The following is a 27115-nucleotide window of genomic DNA, read 5'->3' as shown; positions in this document are numbered from 1 at the left end:
TAAGAAAATGTTTCTCCCTCTCCCAGAACTTAATATACATGGGAGTCCTGGAAATCCTCACTCCAGGCAGCAACAAAGACTATATTTCATATAAATAAATGAAGATGTTGTTTCTTGAACTATTTATCTCATCATCGCATTGGCTGGGATTTTTTTTTTTATAGTTCTCTAGAAAAATTAACTTTGGGGTTTTTTCCTTTTTCTTCCATTATTTAGCAATAGAAAAGGTACCTATTTTATTCCCTCTGTCAACCTCAACCCACAGATGGTGAAAACACATTAGTCACGCAATTTACACCTCTGAAGGAAAACAAAACACCAAATAGAAAAAAGAAAAATCTATCAAAGCAAATTCAATGATTCTTAGATCATCAGATTTTTCCAAACAAAGTTGACATGTTTTTACCTCAACTGCCAGACTGAAATCCCAGAAATCTGGGGTAACAAAGCAAAAGAAAGTGACCCATGCTCTCAATGGAATCTGCAGTGTTCATGGGAAAGCTCAGTCTTGGAGTCTTTAGCTCTGTGCTTATAGCTCCGAGGTTCCCCAGGGAAGCAAGGTTAATTTCTCCCGCAGGGCTTATTTCTGCCCTTTGTTCTTGCAGTATTTTCCAGGAGGGCCTACAAAGAAACTGGGGTTTTCAGTCAAGCAGGCCTGGATTCCAATTGCCCCTCACACCCCCTGCTGTGAGGCTCTGACTGTTCTGTCCTTAGTATTAGCTTCTTCCTTAAACTGGAAATAGCACTATTTGGTCCAGGACTGTGGCAGGATGGTAAGCAATAGTGTCAGTGGCACCGGGAAGGAATGCTGGAAGTGATGGTGGCTGCTAGTGGTAACCCTGGGTTCTCCCTGTAGACACCTTCAAACCTGGGGTGTGCAGGTACAGTAAGTGCCACCCTGAGAAATTTAACACTTATTCCTCATTCCATAGACTCCTGAGACTTAACTTTTAAGAAGACAGTGGGAGATGGGGAGGGAAGGCCTCCTGCTCTGGCATTTCTTCATTTGTGTTGTGCCGCAGAGAAATGCTTTGAAAGGGGTTACAGGCAAATAGATCAATACCAGAAGTATTGATGCTTCTGCCCTGAGGGAGGCTGCATGGATGAGGCTGCAAGAGTCCAGGGACCCGTTTTCTTCCAAGGAGCAGCGTCATTGTTTCACCCCAGTGTGCTGTACAAATACATTTTCATGCCAAGTGCTGGTGGCACTGTAGGCCTCTAGGAAACCTTATGTACAGCTTCTAGATGAGCGTAGGCAGTATAGAGAGCAGTAGAGGGTACGTCATTGGGATGAATGTCTAGGTACCCTATGACCCGTCAGTTCCCTCTCAAGGGGCACGTACGAGAGTATTTACCATGATCAGGTGTTTAGAGACAGGGAGCCGTGCAATCAAGGTGTGTGTCTCTGGGGATGGGTGCTAATGTAGGAGATGCCCTCCAAGAAGTCCTGAGTAACAGACTAGATGCGCACACAGCAACACTGTGGGTCTCCAAAGCTGTGCTGAGGAAATGAAGGAAGAAACAGAATGAGATCTTCATCCTGACATCACTTACATAAATTAAAAATGCAGGAGTACAAAATAACCCTACATTTACAGTAAAACAGAAAACAAAATAATATACATTCAACATGTCAAAATGGTTGCCTATGGGAACTGGAAATAGGAGTGGGGAGTGGAGATAAAAAGGGATAGAGGGATGGATGGATGGATAGATGAATGAATGAATGAATAAATAAATATGCTCCCTGTGCTGAGGGATTGGGGATATGGTTGACTCAGCCTTTTGCTTCTGTATTCCTAAATAAAAAATTATTTTTACTGGTGTGACTTTTAAAAGATTGGGAAGCAGCTGTTCTAGGTAATGCAAACATTTCCTTGGAAGCCACCAAAAGTAGCAATTAATAGCAATTCAACAAAAGTTAAATGTCAAACCAGGAGAGAAAACAATGTGCATACAGGTGTTTTTCCCATAATATTTAATTATAGAAGAATAATTTGTAAAGAGAGGCCATTACTTTGGTTTTTTTTGCTGTACGCAGACCTCTCATTGTTGTGGCCTCTCACTGTTGTGGCCTCTCCCGTTGCGGAGCACAGGCTCCGGACACGCAGGCTCCGGACACGCAGGCTCAGCGCCCATGGTTCACGGGCCCAGCTGCTCCACGTGGCATGTGGGATCTTCCCGGACCGGGGCACAAACCCGTGTCCCCTGCATTGGCAGGCGGACTCTCAACCACTGTGCCACTAGGGAAGCCCCGAGAGGCCATTACTTTGAATGAAGATGTTAAAACCACTAGCTACATTACATAAGTAATTATTTTAAAATGCCTTCTTTGATATTGAAAGATCATCAGGTGATCTAGGAAGTCTAAACTTGTAGAATGGTAGGGAGCAGTAGGGATAGTATTTTCTCTTAATACAATTTTGCTGGTCTCCCCCCTGCCAGCGATGAGAGTCATGTTACACTTCAGATCTCCATTCCCTACCCCCTGCCTGGTCAAAAATATCTGAGAGATGTGTCTGCAATCATCCCTTTGAAATCAATTTGGTTTTTCTCAGCAGCATCCCTCCTGCTGGGCCCTAGGAAAGGAGAGAATGCTATTCTGGCTGAACCTTGAGTGATCAGTAGGATTGGGAAGTCTGCTGATAAGTGGAAAGGACATTCCAGGTGTAGGGAACAGCATGAGTGATGGCACAGACGTAGGAACAGGGCAGATACAGGGACGGGTCTGGAAAACTACTCAGCAGCTGCGATGTTTGGCAGGCCTGGGCTCCCGCCGCAGCTCAGACCCTTCCAGCTGCGGTTGATCCAGTCCTGGGAGCTTTCAAGTGGGCTGTGTTACACTTTGTGGGCCTGGAGCCAGCAGCTTCCCCTTTAAACCTCATAGATTTAAAAAAAAAAAAAAAAAAAGTAGCCAATTACTGCCAAGTGTGGTTTTCATTTTCTCTTGAATATTCTCAACTTCCCTCCAGCAGTGCTGCCAGTTTCTAGGTGAGCTGTCCATCTCGGCTAGATTCTTGTGATTCGTTACATTTTATTTCTTTTCAATGATAAACCCCTGATGTATTCCAAATCTTGGGATGTTTGTGTTACTATTGTCCCAGATATATGCCTCTAACGTGCTATGAAAGGGAAGTGACTGGTCATCCATTAGACAGGAGGAACAATTTCTCAGTTCCCAAAATACCTTTTGTTCAAAAAACCAGTGTTCAGCACCAAGTGTCAAATGTTTAAAAGTGAAGATCCCTAAACACTTAGAATAATTTTTTAACTGCTTTTTTTGAGATATAATTCACATATGATACAATTCACCCATTTAAAGTGTACAATTCAATGGTTTTTGGTATATTACATTATTAATATTTTAAAATTGTGTTAAAGTAAATCTAAAGAAATTTGCCACAGTCACCTTTTTTATTTTTGTGCGGTACGCGGGCCTCTCACTGTTGTGGCCTCTCCCGTTGCGGAGCACAGGCTCCGGACGCGCAGGCTCAGCGGCCATGGCTCACGGGCCCAGCCACTCCGCGGCATGTGGGATCTTCCCGGACCGGGGCACAAACCCATGCCCCCTGTATCGGCAGGCGGACTCTCAACCACTGCGCCACCAGGGAAGCCCCACATTCACCATTTTAAGTGTACGATTCAGCGCCGTTAATTACGTTCATGATGTTGTATAATCATAACCGCAGTCTATTCCAAACTTTTTCATCACCCTAAACAAAACTGCTCACAATATTGCAATGGTATAATTAGGTCTAGACTGAAAGAGTTTTGTTTATAAAAGAGGGTGTTTAATATCATCATCCTCTGCCATGGTTCCCCACCCCAGGTGTTCTTACAACCCCCTGCTTCCTGTTGGTACCTGAGCTGGGAGCACCAGCCTCATGGTGAATCCCATCAATACCTGCAGACTCCTCTCCAAGCCCGAAGGATGGGCAGCTGGGGTTTCTTTCTCTCCTGGAGATCTCAGAGGCAGAAGAAATGGCACCAGGCATGTGCGCCAGATGCTTTCAGATAGAAACTCTGCATTTTGCATGAGTTTATTCAACCATTCCCTTTTAACTCCACTCCCCACTCCTATTTCCAACTCCCATAGGCAACCATTTTCATGTGTTTAACGTACATTATTTTGTTTTATGTTTTCGTAAAATGTATACAGTTTTGTACTCCTGCATTTTTAACCTGTGTAAGTTATCTAGGCCTGGACCTAGATAAAGGGGTAAGGCTTCCCATCCTTGTTTCTAGACTATCACTGAAACCAGCCTTTCCCCATATATCCTGGACACACACTCCTGACTTACAATAAGGGAAAATATGCACATATCTCATCACTAATGAGCTTACCTTCAACTCTTTTATGAGTCATATATAGCTTCTATGAGAAATTGTTATCCATTCCCTCGTTCCTCTCTTTTAAATTCTATGTCAGTATTCCAGAGGCTCTGTGTGCCTTAAGGTTTTTGACTATAAGCAACAGAAGCTAATTCTGACTTAAGCAGAAAAGGAAAGTACTGAAAACATATTGTGTAACTCACAGAATGGTGGGAAGGCTAGAGGTCCTAGGTCAAAGGAGGCTTCATATCAGGGGCCCAGAACTTGTCTGGGAAGGTCGTTAGTGTTCCAAGTAAAAGTAGGTTCTGTAGCTGCTATCCACAAACCCTGCAGGTAGGATGGTACTCTGTCCCCAGTGCCTTTGGGAAATTGAAGGTCGATACCAGAAAGGATTCGCCAGTCTTGCATTGCTTTGGGTCAGATTCTGGACCTGCTGCATCTGATTGGCTAAACCTAGGCCTGAAAAAGAAACGGCTGGCTGGCTGGCTTTTTTAGCATCTAGAGTGGGAGGCAGACCCTGTCTCTTGCTAAGACTCAAATGGTAAGGAATTCCCCAAACATAGGAAGACAGTTCAGAGTGAGCAACCAAAAAAGTTACAGATGTCCTCTACAGGTAGGAAGCATCTGGTGCTCTGTACAGATCTGAGTCACAGCTTAATTTTATCTGTGTTCGAAAAATACTCTAAACTGGTTTGTTGGCCTCCCTTTCTGTTCTTAAAAAGATACACTTGGGCAATTTATTTTAGCAAGTTCTTTTAGAAATGTAAAAATTCTGACATCAAAACCTCACAGTATTTTTGTCTTTTTCAAGTTTACATTATTGTGTTGAAATATAGCTATGGAGCAAGTCTTTTTATAGTAAACTTAACTATAGCTTACCTTCAAGATTCTAATCAGGTTCTTATTCTGACCCAATATTTACAGTTTTGTAATTTTCAGAGTTTGTTTTCTATTGTCTTTCTTCTTTTAAACTGGAAGTTAGATTTTCTTTAAAAAAAAAAGTACATAGCTTGTATTACTACAAGGTATAAAAAGAGAAAAAATAAGGCAGAACAAGAGTGAAGTACAGGAAAAAAATAGTTAGTTTTGTAACCAAATCCAAGGTTAACAAGGATTTTTGTTAGTGAAACATCAGTTTATCCAGATTGCATTATTTCTCAGGTAAATAGAATCATATTTCTTGTGTGTTAATAGCTAGTCTGTGTTTGTTTACTAGTTCAAAGACTATTTATTCTTTAAAGTCCCCAAATCTTAGTCTGCTTCATTGATGTCCTATTTATCTGATATCTTTTTAATGAGTAACGACGTTTGAGCTGTCCCTGCCGTTTCACATTGAATGTACCCTCTCATCATTTCCTGTGGCTTTATGGTGAAAGATACTATATTTACTTTGTGATTTAGTATTCCATCTCTGCCCCTAAAACTAATTGCCCCTAAAGAAACTGTCGAGAGAGACTCAGTGTACAAATTAGGTACTTGCCTATCAGACTATTGTCCATTACAAAGTGGATTGGATTCCAGACCTACCAATTTCCTTGAACAGGGAAGAAAAGATGTTTCACGTAAGATTTCATCAGTGAAAGAGAGCACCATTGGTGGGAGTGGGGGAGGTAATTTGTGTAATTTCCTTTCAAATTTTAGAAATTCATGGCCCAGGATGCTGCTGAAGTCCATTCTTGTCTCTTCCTGGGATGGGCAAATGTCTCTAACCTCCCCAAGCCATAGGATGCAGAAAGAAGCTGGTGTGAGAGGGAAGGGAAGGTCAGCCAGATGGTGGAGGCATGGAGAGAAGGGTAGGGGGGAGGAGAGGAGGGAGGGTAGAGGCGTTAATTAGCTTTCCTTGGCTCACCCAGAGCCAGTGTCAAGCAGATGGCTGCACCCTTAATACCACCCTTTTTTTTTGTCCAGCAGGCAGTAGCGGTTGAACCTTGTGGTCAGGCAGAAAGCATGCACTTTTTTTTTTTTTTTTTTTCCTGTACGCGGGCCTCTCACTGTTGTAGCCTCTCCCGTTGCGGAGCACAGGCTCCAGACGCGCAGGCTCAGTGGCCATGGCTCACGGGCCCAACCACTCCGCAGCATGTGGGATCTTCCCGGGCCGGGGCACGAACCCGCGTCACCTGCATCGGCAGACGAACTCTCAACCACTGCGCCACCAGAAAGCATGCACTTTTTTTTTCCTCTTCAAAATGTGGAAGTGGTGGAGAAGCATACAAAGGGAAAATCTAGATTTAAATGTTATATGTATCTAAAATAGATCGTATCTCCTTCCATCTTTTGCAATAAGTATATGTGCATTCATATTTTGACAACAATTGAAAGTGATTTGTTCTTTCTATTACAAAAATCAGTCCAAGGGACTTCCCTGGTGGTGGTCCAGTGGCTACTGCACGCTCCCAATGCAGGGGGCCTGGCTTCGATCCCTGGTCAGGGAACTAGGTCCCACATGCCGCAACTAAGACCCGGCGCAGCCAAATAAATAAATAAATAAATATTAAAAAAAAAAATCCAAACTAATCAAACTGTGTCTGGATATCTAAAAGATAATCGATAAAATGATAAAAACGGCTATGAAATTCAAACTCAATACCATAGCACCTTGTGTTTGGAGAGAGGTTGGCTTATAGACAACTGTAAGAAGATTCAGCAGGGCACGTGTCAGAGGTACTAACATTGACTTCGCTCCTTGGACACCAGCAGTTTCTGTATGGCAGGGATTGTGGCTTGATCATTTCGCAATTTCTCTGGAGCTGGCCATAATGATATTCACTGAAAGTTTATTAAATGGAATGAAGTTATAGTAAGTCAACCACTATATGTACTATTCAATATTTGTATAATTATTGACTTTCTGCAAGATAAATATTAGTGAGCATGACAAAGTTAAACCGTTAACATTTTGAAAATGTGGTGTTGTAACAGGCATGGATTTTTCTCAGGGCTGGTATAGGGCTTTATATGCTAAATTAAATAGCTTTCAAAATTGGGAAGTAAAGATCCTGATACCTGTTTTTGAGGAAGGGAAAGGAATAAATATTTACTAAGTACTGACTATGTAACAGATATAATTTACATACATTAACATATTCAATTCTTTCAACATCCCTACATGGTAGTTCTTTCTCTGCTTTTTACAGATGAGGAAATGGAAGTTCACAGATGTTAATTGCTAGAGGTCACATAGTGACTGAGCAGAATACACACTTGGGTATGCCTGACTCTACTGTCCTGCCTTTATTCTACCTGAACCCCAGTATCTCCATTGGTCCCCCCAATATTCTGTTTTATTTGTCCAGTGATTGGTTGAATCAGCCTACTCTACCTCTAAAGTAGTCTCCACATTCTTTCTTTCCCCCATCCCAATGGCAGACAGAGATCTGGCATCCAGGTCTTCAACTGCTTAACTCTCTCACACTAAATCATTTTTAGAGCTTTAAAAGACAAATGGGAAGTGAAATAGTATATTGCTGGTAATCCAGAACAAAGCATTAATTTGATCCTAATGTACAATTCTGCAATTCCCTTCTACCAAATTTTCAAACTTCACATTCACCTTGTACTTGCTAATATGTGACACATGTATCTTATTCTTGTATTTGATATTTATCCTATGGGCTGAACATGTTTTAGATCTAGCAACGTGTTGGATGTTAGCTAGATTCCATTTGGGGCAGGTGATACATCTTTGGTTCTCTTTCTCATTGCTTAGCATCAATTTTTAAATATGCATTTTAGGGAATTCCCTGGCTGTCCAGTGGTTAGGACTCCGTGCTTTCACTGCTGAGGGCCCAGGTTCAACTCCTGGTTGGGGAACTAAGATACCACAAGCTGGGCAGTGTGGCAAAAAAAAAGAAAATCAAGTGGTCAAGTCGTTGATTTCCTCCAATTTCTTCATGATGAAGTTTGCTGGAAGCATTTGAGATGACATAGTAAACCTGAAACTGAAATAGGCTGTTCATATTTAAGGAGAAAAAGTCTTATATTACATCTTGTTATTTACTATATTTGGTACTATTTTATCAATAATAGATAGATAATCACAGAAATAAACATTATAGATCAGACTCTTATTTTCAGGCAAAAGTTATAGAAAATAAGAAGTTTTCCAAATGGAATTCTTACAAAGTCTTTAAATAATTGTTTTGGGAAGTTTTACGGGTGTCTCTTGACTCATGCTTATTAGAGTTCTTTGCTCACTTCCTCTTAGATGAGGTAGACCCATTATGAGAAATGAGAGATTGGTGAAAGGCCAGGATACTTAGATTATCCATTGTTGTATATTGCTCTACTCCCATTTGGGAGTTGTGGACACAAAAGTGACAACATTTCATCATTTGCACTGTCCCCCAGGGAAATTCTCCTACCTTAAAGAATCTTATGATTTGGTCAAAATAATGGACCAAAAAGCAATATGCTTGGTTTCGAGTGACCGCTATAGATGATCATGCCATGGGGGTTCATAGGAGGAATGACATTTAAATTATTTTGGGGTGAAACAGACATTTTGGATTCACTTTACTTTTAAAAATAATGATGCTGGGTTCATCGCTGTAACTTCTCTTTTCCCTGTGACGGTTGAGATCTTGTTTTTACATCCCTCACTTTGAGATCAACCCAACTTAAATCCCTTAAAGGAAGTATATAGTAAATGAAAAGAACTAAGAAGTTAAGATTAGAGAAATGAAACCAATTTCTTTTAAATGACAACACATTTCTGAAAACCTTGTGAAGGAGTTGATTCAAGTTACCACAGGGTGACTTTTCCAAATGAAAGTCACAGTGACGGAACTTTTCTGCAGTCATGGTTGTCATGGTGGGTTGTCTGACTTAGTTACTTCAGGTATGTAATGGTATACAGGCTTGTATTGTTCTGGATGTAACTCAAGAGCCCCAGTGAGACCAATGGCAGGAGCTATGTGCTTTGCTTCCTCTACGTTCTCCACTGCAGTGTCTCATAACTTTATCATCCCACGATCTCTTTTGATAAGCATAAAAATCTCATCCGCCCCCCCCAAACCTGAGAAAGCCCCTTATAAACAGGGTGCCTTATGTCCTTCCCCACCTTCAGTTGAGAATCACAGCTTTTACAAAGGCTATCTGGCCAAGAAGATTTAGTCAAACTTTTAAATATGTTTATTAAAACAATAGGTAATTTTTTTTGCTATCCTAGATTTTGATAACTCCCTTTTTTCTTCCCTTATCCTCATCCCCTTTGAAAATTTCTTCTCTATCCTTATTTAATTAAACTTGTGGTGTGTCTTTTTTGTTTGGAAAGTTGTTACATCAATAAAAGAATTTAGGTCCTTGGATTACTAGAAATAAGTATTTGTATCTTATCAATAGGATGATCAGTGTCCAAATATGTCAACTTATAAAACAAACATAGTAGTAAAAAACAGAATTTCATAGGTAGAAACTACTGTTTTAGGTTTATTTCTTTCTTTAGAAATTTATTACGTTCTCAGTTTTTTAGTATTCATATTCCAACCTTTTAAGACAAAAATGGCAGTAGCTCTCTTCAAGTCACCAGTTTCACCCTTAACACCTGGCTTCATTACTCAAATACATGTTTTATTTATTTATTTTTTAAAAATTTTCTGCTGCGTTGGGTCTTCGTTGCTGTGCATGGGCTTTCTCTAGTTGTGGCGAGCGGGGTCTGCTCTTCATCGTGGTGCACGGGCTTCTCATTGCAGAGCACGGGCTCTAGGCGTGAGGGCTTCAGTATTTGTAGCTTGCGGGCTCAGTAGTTGTGGCTCACGGGCTCTAGAGTGCAGTCTCAGTAGTTTTGGTGCACAGGCTTAGCTGCTCGTGGCATGTGGGATCTTCCCTGGACCAGGGATCGAACCCATGTCCCCTGCATTGGCAGGTGGATTCTTAACCACTGCACCACCAGGGAAGCCACTCAAATACATCTTTTAAATCTGATTAAGTCATAGGCTTAAAAAAAAAGGTTTTATACAATTTCTGACTCCTGAAGAAATCACACAGGTTTATAGCATAGGTATAAAAAATGAAGAGTCCACAGAAAATTTAAAATTCAAGCAACAAATAAGGTGGAAATGGTATCCATTTACCAGAAAAGAAAAAAAAAAGGAATAAAAAAAGCTTCCAAGTATACCTTATGAATTTTTAAATCTAATCTGTAAGAGACCAGGTTATGTTTTCATCATGGTAAAATTTACATATAGTGAAATGCACAGATCTGAAGTGTACACTTTAATGAGATTTGATTACTGTATTTGTCCATGTACCTATGACCCTATCATTCCAGAAAGTTCCTCAATGTCCCCTTCCAATCAATCCTCACCACAGTAGACAACCAGTGTTCTGACTTCTTTCACATAGATTACACTTACTGTTCTTGAATTTCATATAAACCAGTCACATAAAATGTGCTTTGTATTGCTTGTGTGATTCATCCATGTTGTTACATGTAACTGTAGCTCATTCCTTTTAATTGCTCAGTAGTACTTACACCATGATTTATTTGTCTATTCTGTTGATGGGCATTTGGATTGTTTCCAGTTTGGGCTATTTTGAATAAAGGTTCTACAAACTTCTTGTGCAAGTCTTTCAGTAGACATGTGCTTTCATTTGTCTTGGAAATAGAACTGCTGGAATGCAGGGTAGGAGCATTTTTAACTTTATAAGGAGCAGTTAAACAGTTTTCTGAAGTGGTTGTACTATTTTACACTCCCATCAGCAATATATGAAAGTTTCAGTTCCTACTTTACGCACTATACATGTAAATCAGAGAGGTCACTAAGTGCTTTTCAATGTCATCTCTTTTCAGTGACTTTAACAGAATATTTTTGATATTGTTAAATCCCAAGCACGTGGGTATCCAAATTCTGGATACGTCTTGCCCAGTTTCTAATATATGTACTAAACATAGACAAATACAAATATTTCATGAAAAATATAAAATCATTTCACTTTATGGGATAGTTCTATTCCTGAAAAACTGTGTAAAGATTTTTTTTTGGGGGGGGCACAGCATGTGGCATGTGGGATCTTAGTTGCCTGCCAGGGATTGAATCCGCACCCCCTGCAGCACAAGCGTGGAGGTTTAACCACTGTACTGCTGGGGAAGACCCTGTAAAGACAATTTTTTATAAATCAAATCACTTACTGGATAACACTTTCTCTACCTCAATGTCTAGTTAAATCCTCTTTTTTCACATTGTCCTCTCATTCTCTAATTTCTTCATTCTCTGAATTTTAGCAGCCCCAGAGATTTGACACCTGTCATCGATGTCATTCCTTTGGGCCTTTGTCACTCATGGTTTAGTTTCCTAACCTAATTATTCGCATGTATACATCTCATTTCCACACACACAATACAATACCTTTATGGAGGAAATGAACCACATTTCATACTTTAAAAAGTTTCTTTGATAGCATGTGGTGCTGCACTTTGCACACAGGAGTTACTCAATAAAATTTCCTGCTTAGTTGGTTTTCTATTTTTGTTTTGCTTTAGGCAAAAGGCATAACTGTTATTTTACGACTCAGCTTCCGTAATATTTTAATTATATGGTAATTTCCTCAATTTTCCATTTTCTTGACTAATGTAAGCCATGTTTAAAGTTAAGATTGTTGGGACTTCCCTGGTGGCGCAGTGGTTAAGAACCCACCTGCCAATGCAGGGGACACGAGTTCAAGCCCCGATCCGGGAAGATCCCACATGCCGCGGAGCAACTAAGCCTGTGTACCACAACTGCTGAGCCTGTGCTCTAGAACCCGTGAGCCACAACTACTGAGCCTGTGTGCCACAACTACTGAAGTCTGCCTAGAGCCAGTGCTCTGCAACAAGAGAAGCTACTGCAACGAGAAGCCTGCACACCACAATGAAGAGTAGTTCTGCTTGCCACAACTAGAGAAAGCCTGCATGCAGCAGCAAAGACCCAACACAGCCAAAAGTAAATAAAAAATAAATAAATTTTAAAAATAAAAAATAATAAAAATAAAAGCAAACAAAAAAAGTTAAGATTGTTGACTAAAATCTGTTTCCCTTACCACCTTACTAATTCCTAGTTTGAAGCACCCCCTACACAGTGTGGTTTGAAATAAAAAGCACACCACAAGGAGGTTAAGGATTCCATCTGGGGTTTCCCTCTAATTCCCCCTGGAGATGTTGGTTGCCATTTACAGGTCTCCATTAAGTACCCGATCCATTTGCCAGTCCCTGAAGACTGACATTCTTACCAGCCCAGCTCAGGGATCATCTGTCTGTGAGTGGTTTCCTCCTCCCAACTCAGAGGCCTGTCTGGTCCTTGTTGAACCTACACTACCTTGTTCATGCCTTACTTTTAGTACCGGGCACTGTGAGGCAGAATTTATTTACATGAATGTTTGCCTGTCCATCACTGGACTGGCAAGCTCCTCAAAGCAGGGATCATGCATGGACTTCAGTCATCCTTGCTCTGAATGTAGTAAGTCCTCCACAAATGTTTGATGAATAAATGCATGGATTAATGAGTGAGAAAATGGGCATGACTTTTTAGGTATCCTGAGCCTTTAAGAGTTTCTACTTTAATGTTTTTTTAATATGCAAATTTATGGAGAATTTTAGGCCAGAAGAGCACTATTTATGTTATTTATCTTACTGTCCTTCCATGAGGTAGATATGTGCTGGGTTATTTTGTCTAGCATCCCTTCATTCCTGTTTAGGATGAACTCTTCATTGCTGATGGAATCCCATCCTATATGGTCTGGTGAGGCCAGCCTTGACTCCTGACTCTCTCCCACCCCTGACCGTCAAACAGGTGATTTTGGGCTTGGACTTGGTTAACCAGAGTACATACTAGCTCTGGACACAGCAGTCCATTCAAGGCTGGGCATGTGACCCAAAGAGGCAAATCAGTTTTCCTGAGATTTGTTATATTGTGAGTTAGTAGAACTTTGGCTTCAGTGTTTAGAAGCCAGGTTTTCAACCTTGTGGAGAGAGCTCATGTTAGAATAAAGTCTACTTGGGAGGAAAAGCAGTGTGAAGAGATCTAGAAGGAGACCATTTTGATGATGGGATTGCAATCTCCCAGTGGCATGGACCAGTTGAGGTTTATATATAAATTATATTCGAGTTGAATATTCCAAAGATTTTTCACCTCATCCTTTCTGTCCTTAGATTGATTTTAAGTCCAAGGAGATTCTTACCCACTGTAGGGAGAGCCATCTGCCTCTTGGTTTTGCTCTGTCTCCATTCTGTGCTGGCCTTTTCTATATGTGACTTCTTTTAGTTCCTGAGTACATTGGCCTCCGTCACGCCTGTCTTCAATGCTTCTGCTGAATTGTCTGCAGTTCCACCATGCCTTGAGTGGCCAGTTCACCCAGCTCAGTCTGCAGCGTCCCTGTGCAATTCTCTCAATTCAATCTGTTGGCTTTCCTTAGCTCCTCCATTCTTCTTATGGGCATAGGAAAGGTGTACGTAAGGGTTCTCCAAAGAAACAGATCCAGTAGGGGGTGTATATATAGACAGATTTATTTTAAGGAATTGGATTGTGTGATTAGGGAGGTTAGCAAGTCCAAAATCTACAGGATAGGCTGGAAGGCTGGAGATACAGGAGGAGCCAATGTTGCAATTCAAGTCTGAAGGCTGTCCGCTGTTAAAATTTTGTCTTGCTTGGGGATATCAGTCTTTTGTTCTTTTCAGGCCTTCAACTGATTGGATGAGGCTCACTCACAGCATGGAGGTCAATCTGCTTTACTCAAAGTCCACTGATTCAAATGTTAATTTCATCTAAAACACCCTCACAGAAATATCCAGATAATACTTGACCACGTATCTGGGCACTGTGGTCCAGCTAAATTAACACATAACATTAACAATCACAGAAGGTTAGGCTGTTCTGCACTCCCCTTGTTGCTCTTCATACCCCTTGTTGCCATTGTTTTGAGGCTGCTGTCTACAATCGTTCCAAGGAAGGCTGCTCTTGGCTTCTGTTCTGTTGCCTCAAGACAGAAGGAAACAAGAGACTTTGTTGTGAGGCACAAACCATCTCTACTCTTGGATCCTTCACCCCTCTCCTCAACTCAGCTCAGGAATGGGACAAGGGACCATGACTCCCACAGTGCATCTGGCTTCAAACTCTCCTTCCTTTCCCAGCCAGGAGGCATTCACTGGGGTTGGGGTGATAGGGATGGGAAATGGGGTGGAGGGGACTGGTTTAGCCAGATTACACTTCTTTTCAAATCTTTTCTTATACCAATGTCAACGCTATTGAACTTAAAAGCTGAGAATGGTGTGATTATCTTTAGTTCTGGTTTAACCATGCCATTCTGGGAAGAATGGCATCCCAAAACTGTGGTAATGAGGAAGAAGAAAAGAACATCCTGACAGCTGGTTGAAACTTCATTCTTCTACTTTACCATATCAACTGTGCAAATATTGTAACTTCCTTTTTCCTCTGCATTCCTGAACTCAGCTGTGGGGTCTGGAAACAGTGCCCTTACTTTTCTAGATTGACCTAAAAGACTAAGTTTTATGGGGAAATATCAGGCAAAGTGACAGAGGAAGGCTGGGGGGGAAGATATTTTAGGCAAGGAAAGTCTTACCTCAATAATCTATGAATTAAATGAATAAATTAAGTGTTATTGGGAGGGATAAACCATACATCCAGATAAAGTGACTAAAGACTTTGTTTTTTCATGAAAAACTCTTTGAGTGGGGTCAGTTCCAATCAGAGCAGAAACAGCTGAATTACATGTAAACTCTACACTTAGACACCAGTCTTTTTTGTTATTTTTACCATTCTAAAGGCAAAGATGCAGAATACAGGGTGAAGGGGCATACTTTTGTACGACTAAAAAAAAAGCTGTTAAAAATCAGATGCATAGTTTAGTTTAACAAATGCTTGAAAGATATCTTTTAAAAATAATTTAAATAAAATGTTGTAGGTTTATGAGCATATTTTGGCATAAAATAAAACTAAAATACAAAAGTGCAAATTGGTTTTTCTTTTTGAGTAAATCACAAGCGATCAGTCAGATGGAACCATTGAGTTAAAATAATCCTGCCAATCCTACTCTTGCCATGTATCCAGATTTTAACAAGCAATTTGGAAAACAATTTTGAGCAGTGTATAAACTTCATGGGGCTACGCTAAGAGAACTCTCTTGAGGGTGGTAAATACCCTTTAAAACTCTTAAGCTCTTTTTAAAACACAAATATTATTTTATCAGAGTTGGAGTGGATTCTGGATAGTCACTCAACCTTCTAAAACATGATTTATTCTTATGTTTTTACGATACCTAGAAAAAGTATTAACTTTGCAAAGTATATTAAATAGAAACAATCTGGTCTAGTGGAAGACCATGTATTAATTTATTTCGTCATTCAAATATTCAGAAAACATATACTGAAGGGATACCAGTTAAAAAAAGAGACACTGCTTAGCAATACTTCTCTTCATTTTGTACCGCATCCCTAGCTTCCCCATTTGTTTACACTGTATACTCAGCTAACTGCCAGCTGTCTCCCCCATCTCCTGGGACAAAATTGGGTTACTTGCTAGCTTTCAGTCTCTCCTTCTCTTCTCCCTTCCCACCTACCCCCATCCTAGTCTGGGTCCCTTCTGCCCAGACCTGATAGGTATCCTGTGTTTTTTTGTCCCAGATCCATAAGACATACAGAAATTAGGGCAAATGTCAAATAAATTCGCTGCATGTAGCGAGGCAGCTGTGTGTTTTGGGAGGAGTTTCAAAGAGGTAAGTGATGCCATGGGAAGTTGAAGCTTGGTGGCAATATATATGGCCTAACCACTAATCAGAATACGTGCACTGACAAGTAAGTGAAGGTTTATAGAAAACAATCAGACAGAATATTTGAAATCATGATTGTCTTTGTAAATGCAGGAGCATTGTCACCATACTCATACAGTATTTGCTACTTCCCATTTATTGGGGAAAACAGTGGTGGTAATGGGATTGCAGGAATTCTTTAAATGAAGAGGGCTGGGCACATTTAGTATGAAAGAGCAGGGATGAAATAGGCCTTATTCCAGGTACAGAGTTATGCTTGGGAAAAGCCAAGAGAATAAGAGAAGTTTACATTTAGTAAAGTGCCTGACCAAATGTTTGCGCAAGTACCTAATTCTAAGGCTAAGAGGTTTTCCATCTTTTTTCATTGCTTTTGGTAGGAGACACAGGATTACTATTAGTAAGGATTACTATTTAGCCTTCCCATATTATGTCTAAACACTACACATATTACTTTAATTATTGCAAACCCCTGCAAGGTAGGAATCATCCCCATTTCCTATGAGGAACCCGAGGAGTAACTTCCATAAAGTTACATTGCTATCAACAGCAAATCCCCAACTGTCTGACTCCAGTGTATTTGTTGTTTCAGCTAATAGGATATAATCTGAGTTTCCTAAAACAATGAGATTGAGGGATTCTCAAGCTTTCAAGGGAAGGCTTAGTGGGGTTGAGAGCCGTAGAAATCATGCCTGAAATCACTTCACATACAGTCTTCAAAAATGGAGAGAAAATAACTTTCAAATATTTCCAAATATATTTTTTTAACGTCTGAGGTAAAAGGAGGGTATGGAGTGAAAGCCAAGCTGTCAGTGTAGTGGAAAGGGCCTCAAGAAGACTGGAATTACATTGCAATCCGGATTCTACCACCTTGGACCCAGCACTCACCTTCTTTAGGCCTCATTTCTTTATAAGTAATTTAGATTTTCAAGGTCCTTTTAAGTTATTAAAACTTTACTTGAATACTTATAAACTCCTAACACCAACTTCAAAAAAGAACCTTTTCAACTTTTTAATTGTCAAGGGCGTTAAGGAAGGAGGTATTTTAGATAACAAACAGGGTAGGAAATAGAACCGTTAACAAGAAGAGTATCGCCACTAATAGAGTGCCCGGAAATTCAAGGAGGATGATATTCAACCGGTGCCCTTCACTAATTCTTATGTGCATGATTAATATTTAAAGAACATTCTAGGGCTTAGATGGTGGCGCAGGGGTTCAGAGTCCGCCTGCCGATGCAGGGGACACAGGTTCGTACCCCGGTCCGGGAAGATCCCACATGCCGCGGAGCAGCAGGGCCCGTGAGCCATGGCCGCTGAGCCTGCGCGTCCGGAGCCTGTGCTCCGCAACGGGAGAGGCCACAACAGTGAGAAGCCCGCGTACCGGAAAATAAATAAATAAAGAAAGAAAGAAAGAAAGAAAGAAAGAACATTCTAGTCTTCATTTCTGCCATTATTAAGGTAACTAACCTGTAATTACTCTACTGATGCGTCCCTAAAGGGTTGAGTTGGCCTTCCAGCTTATAGTTGAGGGCGAGGCTCTGGAGGCGATTGAAACCGCCTGGGTTCAAAGGCAGTCCTGTCGCCTGCCGGGCTGCTGTAAGGAAATTCATCTATTACGTGGATACATTTTCAAATGGAAGGAATCTGGTTCCCACACCACAGAATGTGTGGATGGATAATCCACGAAAAGCCCAGGGCAGGGCACATAGTAAACTTCAATAAATGTTAAGTCTAAAAGTTTAAAAGTTTTAAAAGTTTTCAAAGGGATTGATGGACATTCTATTAGAACTGTGGTCAATTACATTTCAGGGGAATCCCTTTTCAAAGCAAAAAGCATTTCTACTTAAGTTTTCACAAGTTTCGATTTTGATACATGGGATTTTAGTGAAGCATGACCATGAAGAGCTTGTGCTATTTACTTAGTAACATGTTAATCATATCACTTGTGAGGTGGTTTTGATTTTATAAAGCCCTAAATTGTTAAGAAATAAACGGATCGGGGACCGCCCATCAGCACTGGCTTTTCTGTGGTCTTTATCCATCCGCTTCAAGACACGCGTGCGTCAATTTGATGGGAGGAGGTGTTTTGCTACACCGTTTTCCACCTGAGAGAAAAATAAAGGTTTGCACTTGGAACGCGCACGCAGTTGGTCTTGAACCTCGGACACCAGCGCTCATTATATAACTCCACAGCGGCCGGGCCTCCAGGCCTTTTTCCGAACCCTCACCGCGGGGCGGGGATAAGGTTACAACGCCCGCGGTCGTCCCGGGCTCTACGAGTTGTGCGTGTGTCAGTTAGAGACGTTTACATTTGAATTTCCCTGAACCGCCGGGTGTGGGCGGCGGCACGGACCCGCCCCGGAAGCCTCTGGGCCCCTTCCCGCCATCCGCCGACCCGACCCGACTAGCGGTCCCCGCGGGCTGGTGGGAAAGCACAGCCGGCGCGGAGCCCAAAGCCGCCGCTCGAGCAGTCCCCGGGACCCCTCCCCACAGCCCTCAGTCCTTCCGCCCCCAGCCACGCCCAGCCGGGCGCGCCGAGCCGACGGTTGCCTGAGGGCCAGATTTTGAATTTACAGGCCCGGCCCCCGAGTTGCCGGCCCCCCATTGGCCAGAGACGGTCACGGGGATACGCCGGAGCGCGCCGGCCATCTTGGGGAGCGCGGCGCCGCGGCCCGCGCCACCTCCGCCCCCAGCGGCTCGCAGCCAGACCGCCCCTCCGCCCTCCTCCCCCCGCCCGCGGCTCAGCGCCGCCTGAGAGGAAACAAAGTGCTGCGGGCGGGAGACTCGGCGGCGGCGGCGGCGGCGGCGGTGGCGGCGCGCGGACTCTGCTCGGCTCTCCCAGCCACCCTCACCCTGTATTTCCTGAGCGTGTGTGAGTGTGTGCATGTTTTCTTACAAAGGACGTTTTACGTTTAATTGATTCGTAGTCCTCTCCCTTTGCCCTTTGTGCTGTAACCCCTCTCCCGCCATCCCAGGTGCTTCGTCCTTCCCCCGACGTCTGCCTCTCCGCGAGCGCGGATCGTCGGTTCGTGCTTTCCCTCACGCTTCTCCGACTGACGCCCCCTCCGTGTTCCGGCGCTGCCCGCGGCCTCAGCGCTCAGCTCTCCTCGCCGATCGCCATGGCGACAGCGACCCCCGTGCAGCCGCGGACGGGCAGCCGCGCCGGCGGCCCCGCCACGCCACTGAGCCCCACGCGGCTGTCGCGGTTGCAAGAGAAGGAGGAGCTGCGCGAGCTCAACGACCGGCTGGCCGTGTACATCGACAAGGTGCGCAGCCTGGAGACGGAGAACAGCGCGCTGCAGCTGCAGGTGACGGAGCGTGAGGAGGTGCGCGGCCGCGAGCTCACCGGCCTCAAGGCACTCTACGAGACCGAGCTGGCCGACGCGCGACGCGCGCTCGACGACACGGCCCGCGAGCGCGCCAAGCTGCAGATCGAGCTGGGCAAGTTCAAGGCCGAGCACGACCAGCTGCTCCTCAAGTGAGTGCCGGGGGCGCAGCTCGGGCAGGAGGGCGAGGGCCGGGGTGCTCACGTCCTTCGGAAGGGGCAGGGTCTCGGTCTCTAAGAAGGAGAAAGAATCTAGTGTTTTTCACCGGGGGCGGGGGTCGCGCGGGGGTCTCAAGCTGTAGTGATGGTGGGACCGGGATGCACATTTCCCGATCCTGGATACCCAGTGGGACTCGGCGAAGTGCGCGCCTGGGGCCGCCAGCGACAGGCGACCGGCTTCGGGCCTCGGACCCCGGGATCCAGAAGGCTTTAAACGCGCGGAGATCGGGCGGGCGCCAGGTGCGGGGAGGTTGCGTCTGGGCGCGCGCTCGAATGCGCGCCCCGGTTTCCGGCCGGGCCCGAGACAAAGCGTCTGGTGGGTTTGCGGTGCAGGAATGGCCGGCCGGGGAGGACCGGCTGCCCGCCTGGAGAATGAATGAGCTCTGCGCGGGCGGAGAGAGGAAGGGGAGGGACCTGCCTCCGGCGTCCCGGTCTCCCGGGGGTGGGTCCCGCTTTGGCGCGCTCAGTCTTGGCCCTGTGACATTTTGCGATCTTTCTGCGCCTGCCTTGGGCGAAGAGGGAGGGGCGGAGTCTGAACTGCGCGCCACTGTCGGCTCTGGGCAAGTTGGGTGTTCAAGCTGGTTAGCTTTCTCTGGAGAAAGGTGTCCTTTCTTTATGCCGAGACAGGCCGCGGTCTTTGGGTGTTTCTCTGCACCGGACTCCGCAAGCTGGGTTTTTTCACGTCTTGGCCACCGTTCTCGGATCGACGAACCGCCTGCCCTCCCGCAGCAGTCCTCTCCCCTAGCTTTTGTATCGCCCAGACATAGTCACTTGCTTTTTCGGGTGTAGAGGAGACCCAGCTCAGTCCCCGCATCTGTCCTTATGTTGACAGGCCAGGGCAGGTGAAAGGGTGTTGTGTAAATGTGGAGAGTTGTGGCGAGGGAGGGCTTGTAATTTTTTCACATAAGAGGGTCTGAATTTTTCAGTTAGGGCACACGGATAAACTAGCAAGCCTTTGCCGATCCTACCTTGCCTTTCTGATGAGCAAAATGTCATAGTTATCCTCAGTAGGCAGCTAGTGTTGAAGTCACGCTTTAGAATATTGCTCGGTTTGCCTCCAGAATTCCGGTGGTCTTCATCCCCTCTTGCCAGTTGAAATCTGTGGAGATACCTGATTCTGACTTTGACTTTGTGTTCCCCTGAATGTCCCTCTGTCTCCGTGTAAATGTTCCTGTCTCAGTCTCTGTGATTTTCACTATGTGAATCTCAACTTCCCCATCTTGTTCAATACTTGAAAAACGGTTCATAAAGAATGTGTGCACTTGGTAAAAAAAAATGTATAGACGGGCTTATAGTGAAAAACGATGTCTCTTGCCTCCTTCCAGGAGACAATCACATTTAGCCTTTTTTGTTTTTATTTCTTTGAGTATTTAGTTCCACAAAATAAAAATAATAATAAGTTTATGTTTCTGTTTCCTGGATTTTCTAATCTTTGGAGTCGTCTTTTGAAATGGGTCTGTTCACTCACTACTGTCTCCATCTTCCTCCAAACTTTTCATTACTGAATTTCTTCATATCTTGGATGCCATTGCTTATATGATTCACCATTATCACATGTACCACTAAGAAGAAAAACGTAAGGGCCCACTATGCAGGATCCATCCTGTTGGACCCACCCTGTTTTCAGAGATGTTAAAGTGTGACACAGATTAAGTATGTTACCTGCCAGTCACTGTTTTATGTAGAGGATACAGAGATTTGAAAAAAATAAGTTACTGCCCTTATGTTGATGATAGGGGAGATACCCAGCAAGCGAATAAAAATTGTATTTCAGCTAATCTGAAACATTTTGATGCTGGTGCTTTTATAATCTTTTCAGAAGGTATCCACTGAAGGTTTTTCACACAGTAACAAGACTGCCACCTGGCTGACTGTAGTTGTAAAATGCTCTGCATGGATTGTAAAATGCATGCTGGTTTCATCAAGATTAAAAAGTGAAGAATATATGTGTTAGAATCAATGAAATCAGTGAATGTGATATAATGTTAGGATAACAGATACTAGGGGAATAAAAATAGAGCAGGGTGAAGGGATGGTATAGTTAAGGAAGGCCTGTCTGAGGGCTTGACAATTGAAAACAATTTTCTTTGAGATGTCAGGTAGTGTACTGGGATTTTATAGATAGATAAATGTCTATATATAACTATATAGAGAGAGCCTGAACATATATATCTATTAGGATTAGATGTATTTTATTTTCTGATGTGCCATCAATTCCTCAAAACATACCACATTTTACTTTCATATTTCAATCCTGACTTTCTTTGTACAATTTTGTTCCTAAATAGCCTTCCATTTTTCTTGCTGATTAAAGAAAATTTTGCCTTTAGCATATCTTCAAACTTTTAAAAGATATCTAATCATAATATCTATTATATGAGGCTACTTTCTTCCCTTAAGCTCTCTGCTCTTAAGACATGATGTGCAGTTGACGTCTTAGGAATTTACCTGATTTAGACCCAGTTTCCTCCTGTATCATATATTTTCAGTTCCTTGGTTTCTTCCTTCATTTTATTGGAGAACATCCTTAAGTTACTTATTCAGAAAAGATGGCAGGAGGTAGACTTTCCAAGTCTCGTGTATCTGAAAATAATTTTGATTTTTGTCTCATGCTTGATGAATAGTTGGGCTAGGTATAGAATACTGGTTCAACATTTTTCCTCACAGCTTGGAAAGTATCATATTGCCCCGTTGTCTTCTAGTAGCCAGTTGTTGTTCATGTCTACCTAATGCCAGTCACAGTTACTTTCTTTTGGTAATTGCTTTGCCTCTCGGGAAGCTTTGGAATTTTCTTTTCTCCTGGTTTTCTGGGATTGCATGGTGATAGGTCTAGGTATGGATATTCTCTTATGCATTGTAGTTGTTATAAGCAGGTCCTTTCCATTTAAAGTCTTGGTCTTTGTTTAGCTCTGGGAATTTTACTTTATTCTGTGTTTTCTGTGCTCCATTTTCTTTGTTCTCTCCTGTTGGAATGTTGAACTCTTGGGTTTCTTGTTTCCTTATAATTCTTTTTTTCATCCTGGGAAATTACTTTGCTCTTCTCCAGCTCAATAGTGACATTTAAAGGCACAAGTCATACTTTTAATTCCAAGAAATCTTTTTGTACAGGTATCTCTTTTTTTCAGCTTGTGTTTATTTTTAAGGATGATTATTTTCTTTAATCTGTCTGTGGGTAATATTTAGGGTTTTCTTTTTAAATTCTCTTCTGTTAATTGGATTATCTCTTTTCCCTCCCTGGTCACTTGTTCTTTTTGTTTGGTTTGCTTTTTATCTTCCTACTCATTTTTGTCAATTGCTGATCCTTGGTTGTCTACATTTTCAAATGAAGAACTAGGTAATGCTTGAATATTACTGCCGAGTTATTTAGGTATCTCCTTCCCACTTTTCTGAGTGTAAGAGCATATTAGGATCTCTTTATGTAGGAATGGGATGTATTCTTGGCCAACTTGTTGGAAAGCCTGCAGTTATGTTAAGGGGTGCCCAGGAGGGCGAGGTGCAAAGCTGTTTCATGAGTTAATCCCTCATTTTAAGTCTGCCTCACTTTCTCCTGTAGCCCCTGTGTGCACGTTCTGTGGTAGGTACTTTTATCTATATATTTTTTTAAGCCACTAAGTTTTTATTTTTTTTTAATTAATTAATTTATTTATCTTTGGCTGTGATGGGTCTTTGTTGCTGCACACAGGCTTTCTCTAGTTGCAGCAAGTGGGGACTACTCTTCATTGTGGTGCGCAGGCTTCTCAATGCAGTGGCTTCTCTTGTTGCAGAGCATGGGCCCTAGGCACGCAGGCTTCAGTAGTTGTGGCGTAAGGGCTTAGTTGCTCCGCGGCATGTGGGATCTTCCCGGACCGGGGCTCAAACCCATGTCCCCTGTATTGGCAAGCAGATTCTTAACCACTGTGTCACCAGGGACGTCCTCTACATTTTATCTACTAGAAATTTGTTGAAATGTTTGCTAATGATTCTTTTTCTGTTCACTTTCTTGCTGTGGGTTTATTTGTTGTTTAGTGCTTTTTTCCCTTAATATTTATGTTTATTTTGGGCTGCGTTGGGTCTCCGTTCCTGCATGCGGGCTTTCTCTAGTTGTGGCGAGCAGGGGCTACTCTTGATTGCGGTGCGTGGGCTTCTCATTTGTGGTGGCTACTCTTGTTGCTGAGCACGGGCTCTAGGCGCACAGGCTTCAGTAGTTGTGGCACGTGGGCTCAGTATTTGTGGCTCGTGGGCTCTAGAGAGCAGGCTCAGTAGTTGTGGTGCACGGGCTTAGTTGCTCTGTGGCATGTGGGATCTTCTCAGACCAGGGATCAAACCCGTGTCACCTGTGTTGGCAGGCGGATTCTTAACCACTGCGCCACCAGGGAAGTCCCTACTGCTTTTTTATTAGGGTCTAGTGGGGAGGTCAGTGCCTGTGCATAGTAATCCTTGGAAATCTTGGAAATATTTTAATTTTGAACAATAATTGAAGTACAATTTGTAAGATGAAAAGGAAGAAATGTTTTATTATCTGTTTGGGTCCATTGAGCTCTTTCGTTTAAGAATAATTTTCTGTAATTTATTTGGAGTTAGAGTCTTTGTAATTAGTCTGTTAGGTGGATTTAGATTAAGAAAGCAATTCTTGGGGCTTCCCTGGTGGCGCAGTGGTTGAGAATCTGCCTGCCAATTCAGGCGACACAGGTTCGAGCCCTGGTCTGGGAAGATTCCACATGCCGCGGAGCAACTAGGCCTTTGAACCACAACTACTGAGCCTGCGCGTCTGGAGCTTGTGCTCTGCAACAAGAGAGGCCGCGACAGTGAGAGGCCCGCGCACCGCGATGAAGAGTGGCCCCTGCTCGCCGCAACTAGAGAAAGCCCTCGCACAGAAACATAGACCCAACACAGCCAAAAATAAATAAATAAGCTTTCATTTAAAAAGAAAGAAAAAAAAGAAAGCAAGTCTTGAGAGAATTATAGATTCCAAAATTACTTAGTCCCTTTTTGGTTCTTTAGCATACAACATACCTCAAAGACAGAAGAATTCTTGGAGACACTTGTCCTGCTAGAACGAATTTGACAACGGCTTCTGTGCAGGTGGTCTCTTACAGGGAAACTGATCTTAGATCTAAGATATAGCTACTCCAGTTCATTCCAAGCCTAATTATATTTCATTGGAAGCTTTTTTGAATACTTGCCAAGAATGATGATGAATACCATCAGTCAACACTTTAAACAAAAAAAGCAAAGAAAAATTGACTTAATTGAGAATTTCAGTATTAAATAATTCTGCAGGAAAACTAAATGTAAGAGAAAGTTATGTGGAACAGTTGTTCAGTAACTAATTTTGTAGATGCATACATTTTTTTTTCTTCAGTGGTACAGATCCATAGTCTTTTATGTAAAACCCTTATAGCCACAAGTGTTTGGAATTAAAAGCAATTCCAACTTTAAGAAGGTAGTATGATGCGTATACTGTATATGACACCCCAGTGGGGTCTGGGGTAGCACTCTATGTGAAACAGGTATTTCTGCAGGGAAAGATTAATAGTCACAGTAAATGGAGAAAGACAACTAAAAATAGCCTCATGTCCATTCAGGTCAAGTTTTGTCACCAAATGAATTAATGAAAATTTAAGTTTTAGAGCTCTGGGATTACATATAAGAGTAATGATTCATGTTTTTTAATTGACTACTTCTTAGTAACTTTGCTTGACTCATCAGGTTCTAGAAGTTGTGCTTTATTCCTCAAACACAAATAAATTTGATTGATTGATTGGTTCACAGTAGATATTCAAGCTTGAAAGGATGCAAAATTAACTCTAAAGTCATTTTCTCTTTTTTGAGAATTATGAATTAATTAGGAAACTGGAGATGGGGGCTCACTGGAATATAACTAATATAATGGATGCTGTAGCATTGTTTGAGATGCTGAGCAAGTCAATTTACTGTCCCTTCATTAAAAAAATTTTTTTTTAAAGGATGTCCCGGGACTTCCCTGGTGGCATACTGGATAAGAATCCACCTGCCAGGCTTCCCTGGTGGCGCAGTGGTTGGGAGTCTGCCTGCCGATGCAGGGGACGTGGGTTCGTGCCCCGGTCTGGGAGGATCCCACATGCCGTGGAGCGGCTGGGCCCGTGAGCCGTGGCCGCTGGGCCTGTGCATCTGGAGCCTGTGCTCAGGCGGCGGGAGAGGCCACAACAGTGAGAGGCCCGGGTATCGCAAAACAAACAAACAAACGAACAAAACAAAAAAAAGAATCCACCTGCCAATGCAGGTGACACAGGTTTGATCCCTGGTCTGGGAGGATCCCATATGCCATGGAGCGGCTAAACCTGTGCGCCACAACTACCGAACCCACATGCTGCAACTACTGAAGCCCGTGTGCCTGGAGCCCGTGTGCCTGGAGCCCGTGCTCCACAACAAGAGAAGCCACCGCAATGTAATGAGAAGCACGTGCACCGCAACAAAGAGTAGCCTCCACTCGCCACTAGAGAAAGCCTGCGCACATCAACAAAGACCCAGTGCAGCCAAAAATATAAAACCAAATCTTAAAAAAAAATAAAAAGGATGTCCCAAGAAACATAGTTTAGTGTATTATAGGTATTGGGCCTCAAAGCCAGTGTTTTCAAATTAGTCTTTGAGATACTGGACAAAAAATTTGTTATTTAAAGCAGAATTTCATATCTTTTCAAAACAGATGGTGCTTCTTTTTAAATATAATTTCATGAAAAGAAAAGTTTTTCTTAAAATAGAATAAAGTGTAATGTTGCTTGTATTTTTTTCACAGTATATATGCACCTGAAGATTTGTAGGCTTCCTACCTTCGTCCCCAAGCAAGTTTTGAATAGGATAGGTTTGAGGTTGAGGGGATCAAGCCTACATAGTATATCCCTTTGGGCAAACGACATTCCTCTGATTTTGCTTTGTCAGTACGTTAATAAGGAAACTTCTGTTGGGAAATTTGGATTTGTGTGTTTTCGTTAAAAAATGTGTACAGATGTTCACGTGCTACTCGCATGTATAACTGGGACACTTGTCAGTCACAGTAGCCTGAGATACAGTAGTGTTAAGCAAGAGCGCTACATGAAGTTGCACCTTCCTACATTTTGTGACTTGGGGCAGGTATTAATACTTTAATTCTTTGAGCTTTCATGCCTCATCTGTGTAATTGGGATAAGGCATAACTAGTAGTTTTCTGAATCTCAGGAAGAATTAAGAAACCCAGATCTTTTTCTAGCCTGTCATTTACTTGTCTCATAATAACGGGTGGATTTTTATCAGAATTGGCTATTTGAAGAAATTAGGAAGTATATGGAAGTGAAAGTAAATCAGATAAACTTTTTTCTCTTTCTTTGGGGAGAAGGGGGTGCTGGGGATTTACTGTATATTTGGACTTATTGTATATGTTTACTGTGTTGACTTTCTACATATTTTGGTCACACAGAATGAAATTTAGGTGCAGGGCTAAACAGTATCTTCAGGGTTGTTTTAACATTAATATTTTTCAGTTTTCAAACC

At 42.6% G+C, this 27115-nt stretch overlaps 1 protein-coding gene across 1 annotated transcript in view; it reads left to right on the top strand.

Moving 5' to 3' along the window:
- The first annotated feature begins 18802 nt into the window (after positions 1 to 18802).
- The window catches only part of LMNB1 (lamin B1), a 64493-nt gene continuing 56180 nt past the window's right edge, over positions 18803 to 27115 (top strand). Inside the window, exons 1-2 of the mRNA XM_024757162.1 lie at positions 18803 to 18958; positions 19062 to 19564. Coding sequence (XP_024612930.1) covers positions 19206 to 19564 — 359 coding nt within the window. The 5' untranslated portion in view covers positions 18803 to 18958; positions 19062 to 19205. The remainder of the gene's footprint in view (positions 18959 to 19061; positions 19565 to 27115) is intronic.

This window comes from Neophocaena asiaeorientalis, unplaced genomic scaffold (genome assembly GCF_003031525.2).
Source record: "Neophocaena asiaeorientalis asiaeorientalis breed wild unplaced genomic scaffold, Neophocaena_asiaeorientalis_V1.1 scaffold149, whole genome shotgun sequence".
NCBI lineage: Eukaryota > Metazoa > Chordata > Mammalia > Artiodactyla > Phocoenidae > Neophocaena > Neophocaena asiaeorientalis.
The sequence above is the reverse complement of the archived record's forward strand: the minus strand, read 5'-3'. Positions and strand labels throughout refer to the sequence as shown.